The sequence below is a fragment of the Eulemur rufifrons genome, chromosome 16 (assembly GCF_041146395.1).
Source record: "Eulemur rufifrons isolate Redbay chromosome 16, OSU_ERuf_1, whole genome shotgun sequence".
Taxonomy (NCBI): domain Eukaryota; kingdom Metazoa; phylum Chordata; class Mammalia; order Primates; family Lemuridae; genus Eulemur; species Eulemur rufifrons.
This window is the reverse complement of record NC_090998.1, coordinates 68,350,409-68,370,052: the sequence shown is the minus strand read 5'-3', so window position 1 is coordinate 68,370,052 and position 19,644 is coordinate 68,350,409. Positions and strand designations below refer to the sequence as shown.

Sequence of the window (19,644 nt, the reverse complement as noted above, 5' to 3'; positions counted from 1 at the left end):
CTCCACAAAATGGGAATAAAAATCATAGGACATATACAGTAGGTTTTTGGAAACGATTTTATGAGATAATTTATGTGACGTTCTTAGTATGGTAGCTGGTACATAAATAAGTGCATCACATAATGGTGTTAGGTGTTATTGTTCCATTATTTTTCCCATTTCAAAAATTTCTCTAACAAAAAAGTACTACTTTCAAAACCCTTGCTGTGTTGGCAACCTGAAAGTTTAATAACCTATAGCTTCTTTTTCAATCCTAATTTCTCAAGACATAACAGCAAGCCATTCTGAAAATAGCATCTCCCTTATCAATACTTAACCTTGAGTCAACAATTCTTTTAATTATCAAATATTCATTCACTAAAGTAATTGTTTAAAAAAAATAGAGGGGGTAAAACAATGGCCTAACTATAGATCTCTATTAAACTTTATTTCCCTAAGGTGGCATGGGGTGAATTCTTTGCTCAGAACCAAGAGCACCAACTCCACATCAAAGGGGGAGCTCCGGGCCCTCTCCAGCGCGCGAGGTACTTTGGCCCCGGGCGGTGCCAGGTGAGCCCCGGCGGAGCCGGGAGGCCGAGCTGGGACTCGCTGCGCCCAGCGCGCGGCATCGGCAGCGGCTGCAGGTTGCTAAGCTTCGCCCTCAGCGTCCCCGCGCCTTCGGGGCCTCCCGCCGGTGCGCGCCCGGTGGCCCCAGGCGAGAGGAAGCGCTTGGTCTAATGCTTCCAACTTCTGGGACATTTGCCGTGCTCTGGCAGCCCTTCCGAGCCTCCCCCCGCGCCCTTGCCGGCATCTCGCCTACCCGGGGCTCCGGAAGGATAGGAGGCGTGTCCTGAGCAGGCGGGAGGGAGCTCTATAAAAGCGCCGGCGGCGCGGCTGCCCTGGCTTCACTCGCCGCCTCGCGCCGGGACCGGGAGCGCCGCGGAAAGCACGGGCAGTGGAGAGGGCGCTGCGCACGGGCTGCCCAATGCATGGACTATCTGCCGCCGCTGCTCGTGCAATATGCTGGAGCTCCAGAACAGCTAAACGGAGTCGCCACACCGCTGCCTGGGCTGGATCGCAGCGCTGCCTTTCCTTATGAAGAAGACACAAGTGAGTAGGACACGCTTGGGAGCTCGCAGGCTCTCCAAGGAAATCGCGCTTGGAGTCCCCGGGAGGCCGGCGCGCCCCGGGACCGGCAGCCGGGGCATGGGGGGCTGTGCCTGCCGGGTGAGCCAAGAGGGTGCGGGGGAGGCAGGCGTCGTGTGCGAGCCGGAGCCCTGCGGTCGGGTAAGCCAGGGAGAAAAGGAGTGGGAGTGAAGAGAGGGAGCCCGTGTCAAGTTTGGAGCCGCAGCAGTTAAGATTGGAGCTGTCAGTCGAAAACCGCATTTCCCTTCTGCTAGAAGGATCGACTCTTCGGCTGGACAGTTTAAGTTATCCCGGGAAGGCATGTCTTTTGCGCAGGAGACGTTTTCCCGTGAATTCCGGGACATTATGAAACAGCTCCCCACGCACCACCCTAGCTCACTCTCTGGCTCAGATTTATCTGTGCAGCCCCGAGATGGGCGCGGATGCGGGTGCAGCCGCGGGAGCGAAGCCAACTGGAGCTCCTAAGCGGCAGCGCTCTCCGCCTGGCCCGCCCGGGAAACTTGGCTCCCACAGTGTTTGCCTAGTTTATGGCTCTGGGTGGGCTCTCCACAGTGCATGCTCCTTTCACTACAAAAGAGAAAAGGTTTTTTTTTTTTTTGTTTTGTTTTTTAATGGGCACCTCTAATGATAGTTATTGAGATAATTCCCAGTGCTGCTAAATTGTGCATTATACATAAAGCACTGGGGGTAAAGCACCGCCCAAGGGTACAATTAGGTTTTTTTTCCTCTTGAAACAAGTATCTGGTTCGTCGTTTGGAAAGGGCCGCCACGGTGACCCCATCCACAGTTTTTTTTTTTTTTTTCCACCACTGTAGGTTCTTACCTCTTCTCACTTCTCCCCTTAGGAATTGTTCTGTGCTATCTGCCTCAAGTTGAGTAAGGCTGCCCTTTCACCCCCCAGAGGTTCTATCGGAGATTGCAATTCCTGCCATGTATTGAAGGGGTGGGGGAAAAGGAAAATCGGGGGTTTTAGAATGAAGGCATCAATGTGCTGAAAATGCTTTATTAAATGATCTGCTTAGCATCATATTTTAAATAGGTATCTATAGGCCTGGAAATGTACACATTAGGAAGAAAATATTCTAGCCCGTTGCACCTGTGTGGAAAAAGACAGGGGAAAGGGACATTGCCTGGCTGAAAGGTTTGTGTAGTTTCTAGAGCACTCTGTAAGAGAAGAGGAGTGCCTGTCTCCTCTCTTGCAAGCAGGTTAGCTTTTAGGGAAAGCACTAAACACCACACCTGGGATCACCACAGTGTGCTGTTGAAATGCAGATGTTAGATTCTTGCAACAAAAGAAAATTTTTATTGTAATATCTTGATTCGTACAAGCTTTGTGCTTCGTGGCATAATAAGCAGGGGTAGGGAACCTTCCTTTTTTATAGTAGCATCTACTCACATGAATGGTGGTGGTGAGGTCTGGGTGGAGAAGCCACTACCTTCTAGTTCAGGAAAAGAGCCTAACCTTTCTATTTAAACAAGAACACAGGAGACAGATCAGGTTAATGTCCAACACTCCAAAGCGGGGCGATGTACTATCAAGTCACTTTGAGAATCAGTAGGATTGATGATCCTTGCACCCTTGCTTTGCAAAACAAATGTGAGCTCTGTAATCTCCTTTCTCGCTTTGATTAAATGGCTGTGTAAATCGGATTACATGGAATAATTCCATTGAAAACTAGAAAGAGGTCAATCTAGCCTGAAACATTGTGGCTGTGGCATGGGTGACTCAATGCTGCCGACCAGAGACATTTGAGACAGCTAAGTATTTTAGAAATGTGACCTGTTCAGACCAAGTTAAAGTGCAGGCCCTTTGGGGGAGCTTGCTGATGTTAAAGGGCTCGCGGGCTAAGGAGGGCAGTGCCTTTGTTGAATGAAGGCATTCATTCCCTGGATCTAATGACCTTCAAGGTTTCCCTTAAGGATACTTCTAGCAATCCCACATTCCTGTCACTGAAAAAGGGGACACTGGAAATAGCACAGAGTCAATCAAATAATCTGTGGAAATGGAGGAGAGGATTAGATCCTCTTTCATACTGTCAAATTTTCTAATCCAAAAGTTACAAAGAAATTTTCATGCCACTCTTCATGGATGCAGAGTAGCATGAGTAAATTGTACACTAAGAAGTAGGATCAGTTGTTGTTCTGAATCTCATGTTATAGTTGTGAAGGAGGAATATCTATTAATATTAAGTAGTTGGAATAGTGGTTTATAAACATGGCATCAATACCAGAGTTCTATTATAAGGCAGCTGGTTCTGTAGTCTGCCAATACCCAATATATAAAAAGAGAATTTAACAATATTTTTAAAAGGACTTTAATTTGAATTGCATAGCTCTCTAAGAATCATAGGGACACTAGGCATTCTAGCCTGTCAGTCAAGCTAAATAAGTGTGAAAATTCCATCAACAACTACTTGGGGTTTGATGAATGATTCTTTTATTTAGCCCCAGTGATGAACTTCAGTATTTGGAAAATTACATAAGCAATAGCCATGAGGAGCAATTGTGATAATAAATTTAATCACAAGTCCATAGAAGTGAATGTATTTTGCATTTTTAAGATTTCTGTTTGATTGTATTTTATCCATATTCTGTGCTTTTACAGTTTCTAAAGGGGATTGTGGCTCTGGCTTAGAAAGACCATCTCTTTCAATATATAATGATTTTTTAAACAATACTCCAATATACTGGTATATTAAATAACAATTGGGGTGCCACATCTTGCAACACTGATTAAAATTTGGTTAAAAGTGCCATCAGTTTAAAGTGCCAGCTATCACATTTATCGATGTCATGCTTGCATTTAGTTTGGGGATGGTGTGTGAGAGTTGTCATGACTGCTGTCAGTTTCAGAAATACTGAGATAGGAAAGATTCATCTTACAAACAAAAGGCCATTTTACGCACATTTGCTCTCAGAGAAGAAGCAAACAGAATGTTAACTTTTGCTACTCCAAAGAAAACATCCACTTTTTGTCTGTATGAAGTTTGTCATGCGGTGACGATGCAAGTTTACTTTATAGAAAAAAAAAATGAACATATTTATGAAAAGAGCATTTTTGAATCTTGTTTTTAAGATCACTCAGTATAGAATATGTGCTTTGAATAATTCTAATTTATGTAGCTTTTAATTGATACATTTTGCCAAGACTTTAAAACCCAAGTGCTAAGTCAATTACATTTAACATAAAATAAGGAAAATAACCATATGGAAATCTGAAAGTCTGGGCCAAAGCAATTAAAATTGCTAAATTTTATTTATGTCTAACTGCTAATTTGAAGATAGCAAATTGTGAGTAACATTTGTATTTTAATAATAGGTGATTGAAATCTTCCTGTCATCATAAATCACATTAAAAAAAAAAATCCTTGCCCAAATAGCAAGTTTGAGTATTGTAGGTTTCTTGCATGGATTGGTGAATTCCACTGGGTGTGCTCTTCCCTTTCCGTGTCTAAGGAACACCTAAAATATGGTTGGTGGAAGGATTCTAGGCTCTAGTCTCCAAAGACTTAGATTTTAATTCCTGTTTTACCACTTGTGAGACAAATGACTTTAGGCAAATGGTTAAATTTCTTGAAATTTCTTGTTTAAAATCTTTATGATGATTATAAATTAGTTATAAAGATTTTTCTCACATGGTGGTTGTATGGACTAAATGAGATTTTATATATGTCTTTATACCGGCACAGAGGCTTACTGTAGTTACAGTGTGAATTTACTGTTCCTGAGAAGAGGATGCCTTCTGGCTAACTTTTATAAACCAGAGTAAAACTGGCCATTGCAGATAAATGCTGCTTAAGGAGCAAAGCACAGAGACCAAGTTTGCCTGAATCTAGACCCATTGATTCAGTGACTCCCATTATAGGCTGATATCTCTTTATAGACCGTAATTAACACACATCGAACCAGGAATGTGTGAAAACAAAAGTGGTATGTGGGCATAAGAGATGTCAAGTTCTTTAAGGTTTTTCTTTAAAAGTAAAAATGAATGAGAGAATTAGAATAGCAAATGTAAAGAAAAATGGAAATATTGTCACTATCACTGATTCTGTTTCATATTTTCACACTCTTGCTTTTGAAGTTGTATGATTCTAAGGGTTTATTTTATTTTATTTTAGACTAAAGAGTCTTGGTCAGCTTCCTATCCCTGTTTCTTGCATTTGCTCTTCTCAGTGAGGCCATGCATTCATTTCTGCAGGGTGTCTTTGTTGTCTTTACCAGGCAACATGCAGTGACATTTTTTTCATTATGTAAGTTTGGGACTTTTTTTTTTTTTCTTTTCTGGATTATCTTAATGTTCCTTTTCATAAATTAGGGTAAAGTATGTGGATATAAATCTCTGAGGAGTGATCTTTTTCTTTTCTAGCACTTGAATCATGAGCAGCTGCAGGAGACTCTGTTCTTGGTCTTCATCACGTGTGTAGTCAGAACAATTTATAAAACAAATTGAGGGAACACCAAAATACTTTTATAATATATGCTGCTTTCAGAGTTGTTTTGTATAGACTTTGTTTCATAGAAACCATTGACTGTAGCCTTACTGATTTATAGATGCAGCAAGATGTGTTTGCCTTTTCACTTAATTATGGGCATACTAAAAACTGTTTACAGGGGCTGGAATTTGGGAGAATTGTTATTATCCCATCTCTACCTATTTCTTTCTCTACAGAAAAAATAAAGATGTGGGAGCATGATGTTCTTATAATTAGGGCTCACGGTTCTTTTAAAAAAAATCACAATATATGTCATCTAAAGAAAGACTGTTCTTTATTGTAGCTCTCTTTGTCCTTTGGCTACATTGTACTATTCTTCTAGGCTGGCATGTGGGCTTGGGTATTAGGAGACTGAGTTCTTTTAACCTGGATATTAAGTTATATGACTTTGGGAAGTTATCTGAACTTCTTCGAATCTCAGTTTGCTAAATTGTAAAATGAGAAAGTAGGACGAGGTTTCTAAGTGCCTTCTGGTTTTAAAGTTCTCTATTTCTAAAGATACTAGTAGAATAGAGGTTTGAACCAGATGGCATTTAAGCTTCCCTGAGTTCTGAGATTTATGTAGCCGGTGCCTCAGTGTGAATATAAATTATAATCATTGTTTTATGATTAGGAACGAGCCAATGGGGAGAAATGAAGGAGATTTAAATTTAGAATTGTTCTACTTTTAGCCATTTCACCTGCTACTTGATATTTCTCTCTATAACTAGAATGGTATTTACACCTTTCTATTTCAGCAAAATCCATGGTTAAAGAGGATGTTTACTTTCTCTCTCCTAATTTTTTAAGTTATGTAAGTGAGGAAGAATTTTAAGGCAAAGTCAGATAGCCAAGGAGATAAACTTACAAAAGCTGCTGCCTCCCTTTATTTGCCTGCCTTTTCTGCAGCATCTGTGTGCATGGAGTTGGAATGGAGAGAGCAAACCAAGGAGGGATCGAGGATGCAGGAGAAAGAGCTTTGGTAGGGGGAATCAGAGCAACTGGGTTGTGCCCTTCACTCTGCCTCAAGGTGTATGACCTTGGGAGAGTCACTAACTCTTAGTATCTCTGAATCGTGTCCTAGAGTTAATTTTGGGAAGATAGTGAAGATGAGAAGCTGCAGGTGGAGGTATAGGTGGAAAGAGGAGGGAGCCTCCGAGAAAGACAGTTCTTATGGATGATACTTTGCCAAGTCTCTCCTTGCCCTGGCTTTTGCTAGGGTCCAGTACCACCCCTGGAACAACTCTCGCTTGCCTCCTTCCCTTTGCTGAGAGCTGGGGCAAACCCAGTAGCCAGTAGCAGCTTTTTCTTAGAAGTCAGAAGCCATGGCAGTTCTTTTCTTGGTATTGACATGAAAGTATTCAAAGATCAGCCAAGAGACCATACATTTCTCAGAAAATAGAGCCATGACAATAATGCTCTTTCCCTCCAAGTGCTGGCAGAGTCTAGTGAGCTACCCACTAAAACAAAGTTCAAAATTGAGACAATACTCTAGACAAATAAAAAAAAAAAATAGCCATAGCTATCACTCAGTTGTCTGGATGCAGAAATTCAGCACTTGACTTTGCACATGTAGCTGTTGCCTTGGCGCTCTTGAGCGCTGCTGATTAGAACATGGTCATACTGGGAAGAGGGCAATTAGGTAGGCTTTTCTGTGTTCCGGGTGCATAGACAGCAGCTCAAAAATCTGCTGGTTGCCTCGCAAAGAATGCCTTTGCTCTCTAGGGCGACCATGCAAAAGGGCTTGAAAAGACAACAGCAAACCCATTGGCAGCGCTTACTTGAAGAAGCAAGCCTCAGTTCACTTTTGCAGAAAGGGCATCCCCACTGCATAACTGTGTCCCTGTGCAAACCTGGAAGGAAGGAGCACAGCCTGGAGGGGGGTGTTGTGTTTGTCCCTATGCACATACTGTGTTGCCTTTTCAAGAGCAGACGTTCATCTTCTGAACAAAAGCCCTGTGGGTGATTAGAACTTTTGCCTCTTTTTCACCTTGAAGGAAAATTTCGAAAGCAAACAGCCTTTGCATTTCAGTGTCTTTACTCAACCCCAGGCCTGGATCACATTTCTTCATTGGCTTGTTTCATCTGGATGTGTTTGCGTAGTAGTAACAATTACAACTGTGTAGTGATTGTCTATCCTAAAGGAACCTCTGGGGGCCCTGCTGTGCTCAATTTTCCACTGTTTACTTGGGGTCCCTTTCTCAGTCCGCAAACAACTGCCTTGTGAAAATACACACAGATTCCTTGGTTTCCAAGAAGAGTGTTAACAGAGAAAGTGTGCTTTGTTATAAAGGCCCAGCTATCTCCTGGGTTGTGTTGCCCACATGGACGTAATGGCTGTCAAAATTTATATTCACTGCAGAACTTTAGCTGGAGGAGTGGGGAAAAGGGAGACTAGAGATGTTTTCATATAAAATAGTTTCTAATGTGATCTCAAAAACCCAAAGATTGCAAAACAAACCTCAGCACTCATCCATCATTATTTATGGTTCTGTGTAAACCTACAATTTAACGCTTCTGAAATGGTAAACACATTAGGGATTTCCTTTTTTGATGATCAACCAAAACCTCTGTGATTGCTTTAGTTTGGATCTCTGGTGATTTTAGAAAAATGCTGTATTTCGTGGCCTCTACCCAGAGATGGTTGATGTGTTCTGTTAAGCAGAGGACCGACCCTGACACGTATGTCATTCTGCTGTTTGTTAGAAAGATAAATTATCACAGTACGGGGAATGGCTGGTGTTTTCTGCTTCCAAGTACCCCAGAATGGGAACTAAAAAAAAAGCATGGATAACGAAGGGATTAGGCAACATTCATAAAAAATGAAAAGGAGGTTATTAGCATAATGTTTTAAATATTTGGATGAACTTAATTCTATGTAGAAAAGCACAGAACTACAAAATAGAGTTTATATAATTCTTACTGTTTTTGTAACAAATTATATATACACTTTTTATTCTTACCCCCTCCCCAGGAAAGTGTTTTTAAAACTTTGGTTCCTATTTGTTTGTAATGTAATGAAGCCATAGTACTCCATGCCCTAATAATACTTTAAAAATAGTGTATCTCTCTCTCTCTTTTTCTTTTTAATTTGAACAACTTGGGTCCTTTTTTAAAGTTATTTATAGGCCTTTATAAAGCTGGCTTGACTTATTTCATGTACATGTACATTTCACTGTAGAAAATTTTAATTTAAAATTAGAAATAGCTTCTAATAAAAATAATAGTAAGACCTTATTTAATGCTCACAATATGAAGACCTCTTCTAAGCCCTTTGCATTTATTTATTTATTTTATTTTTTCTTTTTAAACAATTAAACTTTTAAATCAAAACTGATTTAACCATTTATTGTTTGCACTTCTATACAAATGTCACACATAAATGATTCAACTTGGAATAAAATTTACTGTAATATGTGTCAAGTGTTTGACATTTAAATGTGTAGCCATTTTAAATAGCTTCTACCACTCTCATAAAATCAAACTGTACTGATAATAGATCATGCCAAAATGGCACTTAGTAGAAAACAGTTCCAAGATTAATTAATTCATAGCACTTTTCCTCTGGGTGGTAGGTACTATTTTTTTTAAATCCCTTTTCACAGATGAGGAAACTAAGATAAGGTGTTTTCCTTGCCAATTCCGGGTATTTATTGACAAGATTATCACCCAAAGAGATTCAGCTGGCACAACCACAGTGCATTAGTGTGGCTTATTCAGTACTTCAAAGATACACCTCTGTTTACAAGAACATTAAATCAAAACCAAATATAATTCAGATATTAAAAACTGCTGCTAGTAAAAAACTTTGGACAACAAAAATTTCATGATTGCAGTTACTTCACCAAGTGGCTTCTACTAGCTGCTCAATAAGTATACATGGAACATTGTAAAAAGAAGGAAGGCCTGATTCAGGTTGTTAAGTACTAATACATTTTTTTATGAGATTTTCTTTCTTTTTTTAAGGGCAAAATTTTAACAATTGTACTAGGTACAATTGTTTAACAGTTTATACACACAACTGTGTTAGGTTGCACCATTAATTTTCAGTGACTATGCAACATCATTTACTAACTGGGAGACCACAGGAGAGCATAGCAACCGTTAGACTGAGTTATAGATGAAAGGTAGTGTTGGTTTTGGCATGCACTGACCCTCAGTATGTTCTTTTCTCTGAACTTCACTTTCCCAATCTTTAAAATGGGCACAGAAGTAATTATCTAGTAGCAGTATTGATGTGATGGTTAAAAGAGATGGACTGTCTAATGTCACAGCAACTAGCACTTAATAGATAATCAGTTCCTTTTCTGCTAGAATAGCAAAGTAAGGAACATTACAACAAATCCATATGCTGTAAGAAGTAAATTCAGTGTTAGTAATTCCTGTCTTTGCTATAGTACTTACATGGATAAAGGAATTAAAATAATCCTTAAAGACTAATAGCTTAATTCCATTATTTGTACATTACCTATCTTTAACACTGTTAAAACACTCTTAGCAAACTTAAAAAAGAATTGCCCAATTTTATCTTCTTTACCTTTTTCCCCTTTCTGTAAAAGGAAACGGTTATACAAAATAGGCCAAAGGACAAGCTGCCTAAGAAGTGAAAGAGTAGTTTATTGAATAAGGAAATAATAAGACTAGCTAATAAGTTAATATCTGTTGATTACTCACCATGGATGAGGGACCATGCCACAAACTGCACAGATGTATCTCATTTGATTATAGCAAAATGTTGTGGAGTAGATATTATTATCGATATCATTACATCATTTTTTTAATAAATAAAGAAAAAGTTCAGAGAGATTAAGGAAACTTGCCCAAGATTAAAATAAAAAGTGTGCAAGTAAGTGGAAGAGCTTGAATTTGAAGCCAGGCATGTTTAATTCTAAAGACCAGATTCCTCTTATTCACTACAATATAATACACCCATATTTAGACACACATGCATATACATACAAATTGTAAGACTTGAGCTTCTTTTTTTGGTTTGTTTTTGAATTTGAGTGTGGAGATGATCATGAGTTTTAATCTTATACCAGGACGACAGAGAGCAGGCAGAGCCGAGCCTTCTGGTTGAGGGACAGGGTGCTTCTGACCCAGCCTCCTCAGGACTGCCCAGAAGTGTAAACGGTTGTGGATAAGCAGCACGCCAGCACTCCCACAAGACAGGGAGCCTGGGCTCCATCACCAGCCTCTCCTGCCTCAGTCCCCTGAGCTGTCAAACGGAAACCCCGTGCCTGACTCATCTGACTGTTACAGGGGAGGCCCATTGCAAACTGCAAAAATGCCATTTTACTTTATTAATGTGAGAATTATGGTACTGCCAACACCTTGGTGTCTTTCAAATAAAGTGGTACTTTGTTGGCAGATGGCAGATTTTTAAATATTTTTAAGTTGTGTTTCAAAATGACTTCTTAGAAAAAGCAAGATATTTCCGAGATCACTTTTACCAGTTTGCTCTGACCCTCTTTACATGCTGTTCTGGAAGACAGTTTTAAATGTCTGTGATCATATTATAAAACTATTCAATAATAATGTCTTCAGGCTTATGTCTGAGTTTTAAAGATACCAGCCATTTATGTTGTGGCCTTTTATTATTAATCCAACTGCACTGAAAGTAAAAAAAAAAAAAAAAAAAAGTTAATTTCTGCATTAATGTTACAATTTTTTTAAACAAATGACTGTCAGAGCATACTTATCAGCAACGTCACCTTAATAATGTCCTCCATAGCAGTTTAGTACAAATGAAAGTGTTGGCTAGAAAGTCCTGGCATCATCTGAATTCAGGTGAGGGAGCCAGAACAGAGGTGTGGTTAACCCAACAGACTCTGCAGTCAGATGGTCTGCTTTGGTTGGCTAAGCATGCACACCTCTGAGCCTCAGTTTCTCTATCTGCCAAATAGAGTGAGCAATGGTACATTTCTCACAGGTGGTCGTGAAGACTAAATAAAATAATCCATGAAAAAGCACTTAGTCCAGTGCCTGATGCAAAGTACCAAATAAATGTTTACTGTTGTTATTAACATTAAACAAATGGTAATGCTTATCAGTAGAGTTGACTCCTATCTTAAAGAAAGTGGCTTTAATTGCAAAGTCTCCACTGCCTGAAAGGAAAGTTGAAGCAATTTATCCAAGTAATTCAAGCCTCAAATTCACGTTAGTCCTGAGTAATTTAATTGTTTTTATTCCTTGCTTTAACAAAAACTTTTTAAAAAGCTAAATGTGTATAATTATAATCGCAAGAAAGTTTACTAGAGCAAAGTTATTTCTTTCTATCGTGTTCCCAAGGTCACAAAACGAATCCATGGTGGGGCTGGCTTAGGAACCAGGCGATCTGAATCCAGAGCCCGTATTCCTAAGTTCTTTGCTATACCTGGAACTGGGGAAACGGAACATGAGTCCTTCGCATTTTGAATCAGTGCATGATTCTCTACTTTTCCCTATGTGGCGAATTCATTTTTAGCAACCATAGAAATATAGCCACTTGTCAAGGGAGAATGGGAAGAGCATGGCTTTTGTGTCGAAAGCACCTAGGATTTACCTCTGGCTCTTGACTCTTGCTTACCATGGGATCTTAGGCAATTTATTTAACTTTGCTTAACCTTTTCTGAACCTTCTCAAAAATGGAAGAATGATACTTTGCAGCTTCTCTCTCTCCCTTCCTCACTCTTTTTCTCTCCCTTCTTTCCTTATCTTTTGCCTTCCTTCCTTTTTTAACCTGGAGATAATATGTTGAATACCTAGTTTGTGATTGGCACTCATGCAATTGTAATATTATAGAAAATATTTTTTAGACTTAACACATGTTTTCCTGCGATACTGTTAAGCACTAAATTACGTGTGCTCAAGGGGCTTTGGAGTTAGATAGAATGAGTCTTAAATCCTAACTCTGTTATTATGACCATGGCATGTTATTTACTTTGTTTCTCTAGGCTTCAGTATCCTCATCTGTATAATGGGGTTCTAAGGGTGATAGTACATAGTTGGAGGAATACAAGTTCTTATGTGGAAGTTGTCTGACCCAGAAGTGATACTTACTAAGTGGTACCTGTAATCTTTAGAGAATGCATTATGCCAACAAATACATCAGTATGCATTAGACTGTCTGCTCTGTGTCTGTTTATTCTTTTTGTAAGATGGCTGTAATAATTTAAAACCTATTGTCATTGAGAAACAAGCAAGGTTAGGGGCGATTATGGGAAATGGACTTGCATAACTGTGAACCCAGATTAACAAAGGGCCTGCACAGAGATTAGCATCTCCCTTTGTAACTAAGGATGGTGACACACATCTTGGCGACCTCACAAGTTGTTGAGAAAGTCAAGAGAGGTAGGAATTAATTGGGCAATGCTCTAAAGACTATACTGTCTTATTCAGAGGCCTAGGGTCATATTATTTTTCTAAGCCTTGCATGATGAAAAATATAAACTTTCCAAATACATGAAACCTCTGCATTTATTAATGCCTTCCAAAATGAGCCTCAAATTACTTTTTGCATTTAGTAAGATCATTAATAGCTTCGGAGACTCATAGAACTGGAGTCACCTCTTCAAATCGAATGCCTTTAAGTCACTTAATTCTGACATTCGATTTTCTCACTTGTGAAAAGGAGTTTATACTAGGGTCTAACTCCTAAGGTGGTTGTGAGATATACATGAGCTACTACCTGAGAAGGGCTGGTACCAGAACAGATGCCAGAAACCCTAGGTAAATGTTAGCTGCTTTCAAGTAAAATGCATTTTTGCATTCAAAGTGTTTTTGGTTGTTGTTTTTATTTTTATTTTTTGCATGTGTTGGATTTAGTAAGTGTATAGAATCAACAGCTTGGAAGTGTTTCCATTATGAATTCAGGTTTTATTTTTTTTATCAGTTATGTTTAGAGTAAGGGTTTGATTGTCCAGGTTAATCTTTGAGTAAGTTTTGTATCAATCTAGACAGACGCAAGTTACTTTTATCAGTCCATTACTTCAGGTAAACAAGCATTCCATTCTTTGACAGAACATTAAACTGTTATGTTCCTTTTGATGGAGTGCTGACTTGTTCAAAGCACTTGTGAAAGAGAGAAAACAGCTCCTGTTTTCTAACATTTTATAATCTAAAGTTTGTTTCTAAAGTTTCTTGACCGAGTCTTTGCCTGCAGATACCTCAGTGATTAATTTACCAAACCAGAAATGTGTGAAGTGATTTTGGGTTCAGTTCAGAGTAGTATCTAACACAAAAACTTGAGCCAAGGCTATACAGATGTGAAATCTCTTTTAGACACAGACAAAGAAAAAAAATGTGTAAGTCCATTTTTTTAAAGCCCAAAGGAGAAGGAGGTAGAAACATTGACATGTATTATTTTTGTAAATTACTTAGGGAGAGAATTAGATTGAAAAAGGGCTTAGTTTTGCACCTTTCCTTGAAGATTTGTGTCCTAGCATTTGAGGGGTAATTCAGGAAAGTTCAGAAAAAGAGCCTGCTGACAGCACACAAGATCCATGTCCTAAATTCAGGTATAGGGAACTATATTGGCATGTGGCTTAGCCATCCTGCTGAGGATGTCCATTTCTTTACCCAACAAAATGAATGGTAGCTTCTATAATTTTAAAGATTCACTCTAATGCACACAATCTAGAGTTATTAACAGAAGTCTGACCCTGTCATTATCTTGTAAAATCTTCCACTGACTTTGCATTATCTGCAGGACAAAGTCCAAACCCTCAGCACCCAACACAAGGTCCTCTGGTTTGTTGTTTATCTCCACCACTCCCTGAGTGGTAAATTTCATCCCAGTGTCACCTAACTATGCACAGTGACATTCCCATTACACTGCATTGGCTCTCAAAGGCTCTGAAAGCCCCTTCATTTGTCTAGCTCAGAGGGTTCCTTTCTAGGAAGCCCTCCCTGATATCTGTTTCCCCATTCTTCCCCATCCCCATTCCCTACTGTGTGTTTAGTGATCTTACTCTGAGTTCCCACAGATTTTTTTTTTTTTTAAATCATACCACTTGTCACATTACATTTAAATTATCTTTTTACTTATCTGGCTAAATCGCTTCACATTGTTATCAGTAGCTAGTGGCACAGCATCAAAGTCTTGATAAAGATTTTCTGAACTGAACTGTGAGTTTAATGAATCATGCCAGATGTATCTTTGAGGGAAAACATTCTAAGCATGGATCTGGGCATTTAACAATTTTATTCCTGCTGACATTAACTGACACATGGGTTGGCGCCAAGGAGGGTGACTTGGAAGGTAGGAGGAGCTTTAGAACATTACTATCATGCATTGATGTCAATGAGAGACACGTATTACTATGCATGTAATTCTGCCCCACACAAACGTACATGCATTATTCAAACATAATTCTCCCTGGAAAGACAAATGATAAATGGGCACTTGGGGTGGTAGAACAGAATGGAGACAGTGAATTAAAAAACGAAGAGGGTGAGACAGTTGCTTGCCACTCTTTAAGGAAAACAACACAACAGGCTGAATGGCAAGTGCCAATCAGCGCTCGATAATTAAAGATGTACAGAGGGGTTAAGAGCCACACGGGATTTTAGGACAGAGGTGATGATGATGAAGAAAATGTTGATTTTCGATGATCATTCTCTGTGCCAGGTCCTGAGCTAAGTGTGTTATGTACTTTATCTCCCCCAATTCTCCCCACCTATGTCGGTGGCAGTGTGATTACTCTGGGTTAGAGAAGAGGAACGTGGGCTCACAGAGGTTGCAGAAGTTGCTCAGCATCTTCTGTCGTCCTCAAACCTGAACTGCCTGTTCCTAATCCCTTGCTTGGTACTGGTGCTATTGTCATCTTCTCTTGCCTAGATAACATGGTTTTTATAATATTTTGATACATAATAATTCAGAAGTCTGTTATAAATATAGTAAATGGATTCTTCCTCCCTAGCTCACCCACACTCAAGATGCTTCCTTTAATATTTTCTGTTCACAGTTTGTGCTGGTTAATCGGTAGCCAGTGCAAGAAGCACAGGATGTTGTTGTGGTTTTTGGATACTGACGTGGATTATCTCTTTCTAGACTCTAGAACATGGTGAAAGACAGAAATATGACAATATGAAATAGTTTAGATGATCCTGTTGCATTACATTTATATATTTAAGACAGATATGGTTAAGGAGTTTAACAAAAATCATGTTTCGATACCTAAGATCAGAGATTACTTAAGTATGGAGGAAGAAAGTTGGAGAAGGATTAACAAGAAATGATGTTTTCACATCTTTTGTGTGACTAGAAGCCATTGTCTCAGTGATCCAGCAATAATAATGCTGCTTTATAATATGGTACTCTAGCAACATTACATAGATTTTGTGGACTTTCAAAAATTCACTTTGGGGATAATTTTTGACGCCAGATTTTCAAAGTTCTAAAGTTTTTAAAATTGTGCAACCTTGTAGCATGGACTATTTTTACTTTTTTTTTTTTTTTTTGTTTTAATCAGGTAAGCTTTTTGGTTTTCAGTGTAAAATTGAAAAGCTGACATATCTTAAAGTTTTATAGAATTGTATCACAGAGAGCAAAGTCTACCTCCTGCCTCAGTTTGCAAACAAAAGCTCCATAAAAAAGAACATCAATGAGAAGAGGTAATGTACAAAAATTGAGCAATGAACTAGATATATAAAATGGTTTGTGCAGATTTGGCACTTAAAACATGCAGCAGCTGAAGCACATCTTTTTAATTTCATTTAGCTGGATATACTGCTCACAAGGCCTCTTCATTTCCTGAGGAGGTAGATCCCCATTCTCTCCCATATGGTGAGAGAATCTCTTTGCTATCCAAACAGTCTCCTGTTTACACTTATTTCTCTGTCCTTTTTTGATTCTTCAGCAAAGCAGCTGTTTTGAAAAGAAACTCAAAGGATTATCTTGAAATGGTTACCCACTCACCCTCTTCCCTGCCCTGAGAAGAAAGTGCCTGTATTTTTACCCCCCAGCTTGAGGCCTTGAAATATATTGTCTATTTAAATGTTAAAACATTCTTCTTTTGCTTTAACCTTGGAGGCTTAATTGATAATCTTCTCAAATCTACTCTGAGGATGCATTTCAGAAAACAAAATAATTTACATTTACTTAGAAGATTGTTAGCTCAGAATCTTCTAAAATAATCACAATAATAATAGGAGTGATGCCAGCACTCCTATCTTGCTACATTGTAAAAAGTCATCTTTTTCACTTCTTTCCTGCATCTTTCGTTCTCTAATGAATTCGGAGTCTCCTCCTCCATAGTGGTTTTATAGAGAATACTAAGCAAAACTCCATGGATCTCATGGTGAAGAATTGGCATAAAAGAGCTTTCCACCAGTCATGATTATTAGCATCAAAATTCAATGATGCAGCCTACTTTTGGGAAGAGGGTGAGATGTCATTGAGTCGGCTCAGGAGCAATCTGGCATGGGACTTTCAGTTCCCTGCAAACAAGTCACATGAGAGAAGGAGCATCAACACTCTGCCAGTGTGATGCTGAGGAACAGGTAGCTGGTTTTGTTTTTTAGTCAAGTAGGAATGGGTCTGGCCGACATAAAAAAGAATTCAGTTCTGTGAGCATTGTTTTGCCTCCTTTAGTAAAGATGACAGATAAGAATCAACCAATGCTTTGGCAGGAGATAAGATTAGCATTTAAAAACTTAATCCATGCCATCACTTCTGGATGTGTCTGCTCCCAGGTGAAATCTTACTTCCTTGTGGGCGTTTCCAGTGCAGAATCACCATGAGTAATTTTATGAATGGCTGCTTTAGAAATTTTGATGGATTGCGGCTCATTGGGGAGATAGGGAGAAATTTATAGTTTCATATTATACTAAACTCTAAATAAAGTAGTGTGGAATTATAGATGTCTCAAAAGACTTGCACTGAACTTATTGCAGGGCCGTGTCTACATTCCAGGTCTGTGGAGTTTTTAGTTTTTTTTTTTTTAATATGCCTCTGTTGGGCCAATAAAGGAAAGTAACTCCACTATATCCTTACCTAGTTTCTTCAAATCAGTGCTTTGACTCATCACACTTTGGCCACATCTACCAGGAGAGGCATTTTCCAGTATTTGTTCATTTCTTAAAATTGCTTATGCAGCATTTACTACAATCAAGGCACTATGCTAGAGGCCAGAGATACAGTAGTGAGTAAAACAGTTACATCGTCCTTGCTGGTCATGGAGCTTGGAGTCTACCCCTGGTTTTAGATCCTAATTTTCCATTTACATGGACCTAGAGAACTGTTAAAGGCACAAAGAAAATGGTTCAAAGTTCAAACTGAGAAGCATTTAGCTAATTGTCATCGTTAGGACTTAGCAGTTTTTGAACCCAAGAATGGGAAGTATGACAATGATTTATACCCAATGATGATCAAAGCCCTTCTGTTTGTCCTTCACTCATTCATTCTAAATATATTTACCAGGGGCTTGTCCATACCCAGCACTGATTTAACCACTCTGGACAAAACAGTGGGGACTGAGCAGCCTGCTGTGTGGTGATCACACGAAAGTGCAAGAGACAGATAAGCAAAACTGGCTGGTGATGTGTAAACGTGGACACCGTCTGCTGAGGATTGAATTGTGCATTATCTAGACTGATCATCTCTGCCCCATTTTATACACTTGGCTTTATTCTCTCTTCAAACAATTTAGATATTGCCACCACCGTGGCCTATATCAGGTAAAAGAAAATTTGATCAAAGCAGCATTTTCATGGGTAGTTGAGTAGCAGTTAGCAAGGCATGTGATCCACCAATGTGGAGGAGCATGCACTATGAGTAAGAGTCAGATCTAGGTGCTAGAGATAAGAATGCTGAATAAGAATAACGTGACCCTCATTCTCACACCATGTATATTCTTGTTGGGAGGAACAGATGATAAGAATAAACTAATTGAGTTATCAAGATAAATTCTGAACATGAAAGGTGCTGCAGTGGAAATAAAACTGTGATATGATGTGATATAAGGGGATCCTTAAAACAGATAACCTGGGAAGATCAAATATCCCAGTCATATTTGAACTGAGTCCTGAATGATGAAAAGGATTTACCATTGGCAGAGCCCGAGAGGGAGAAAATATGCAACAGCAAGTGCAAAGGGCTCGAGGCAGGAATACATTTCAGGTATTTCAGGAACATACAGGAGGCCAGTGTGGCTAGGGGTTGCTGAGACAGGGCTTGCTGAGACATGAGCATGAAGCTGGGCAAGTTTATGTTCCATAGGACCCTGTAGACCTTGGTTAGGAATTCAAGTCTTACAGTAAACATGTTTTATATTCCCAGAAAAACACACTGTCGTGAGTAGCAAGCATGAAAGCAAAGAAGGCTATTCAGAGGAGCCTTGTAGTCTTCCAGTAAGAGTGGTGGAGTCTGGCAGAAGCTGAAGTGGTACAAGATGAGAAAGAGACAAGTCAATGTTTTAAGATTTATATTGCTGGTAGAAAATACAATAGGGATTGACAGAACAAATATGGAAATAGGGGAATGGGAAGAATCAGGGATGGCGTCCAGATTTTCGGCTTGAACTACCATCCTTCAATTTTAGAAATGATGTTACTGGAAATGCTTGTTCCAGATGTGTTTGGAAAGATTGCAGTGATACTAGCGAAGCGGAAATTTTCAAGACTGTGCTATTTGGCGGTACTATACTAAGTGCCTTACATGGATAACTCTGTTTTAGCCTGTGAAGTAGATTCTGTGATTATGCCCATATTACAGATGACGAAACTGAGGTCCAGTTAAATAACTTTACAAAGGCCACAGGGCTAGTAAGTGTCAAAGTAGGGATTAAAATATGGGCAGTTTGAGTCTAGGGTTGATGTTTCCCAGCCTCTCTACTCTAGACCGCTTCTCTGTACGTGAGTAAACAAACCATTTGCTAAAGCTGTCTTAGATTTATCACTGAAGCTAAAGTTAACTTTTGAAACTCTGTTATTTAGGTTAACATTCACCCATTGCCCAAACAATTTGGCCTTACTTTTACACCAGGTAGAAATAAGCCTGCTTGCTTTGAGAGAGTTTATCCAAATTCAAGCCTGGGGGCAATTTTAAAACCTCTTTCTATGAACT

At 39.2% G+C, this 19,644-nt stretch overlaps 1 protein-coding gene across 2 annotated transcripts in view; it reads left to right on the top strand.

Moving 5' to 3' along the window:
• Positions 1–881: 881 nt before the first annotated feature.
• KITLG (KIT ligand) overlaps positions 882–19,644 on the top strand; it is an 82,968-nt gene continuing 64,205 nt past the window's right edge. For both annotated transcript variants that reach the window (XM_069490477.1, XM_069490476.1), the window contains exon 1: positions 882–1,089. In XM_069490477.1, the coding sequence (XP_069346578.1) occupies positions 1,075–1,089 (15 nt within the window). In that variant the 5' untranslated portion in view covers positions 882–1,074. The remainder of the gene's footprint in view (positions 1,090–19,644) is intronic.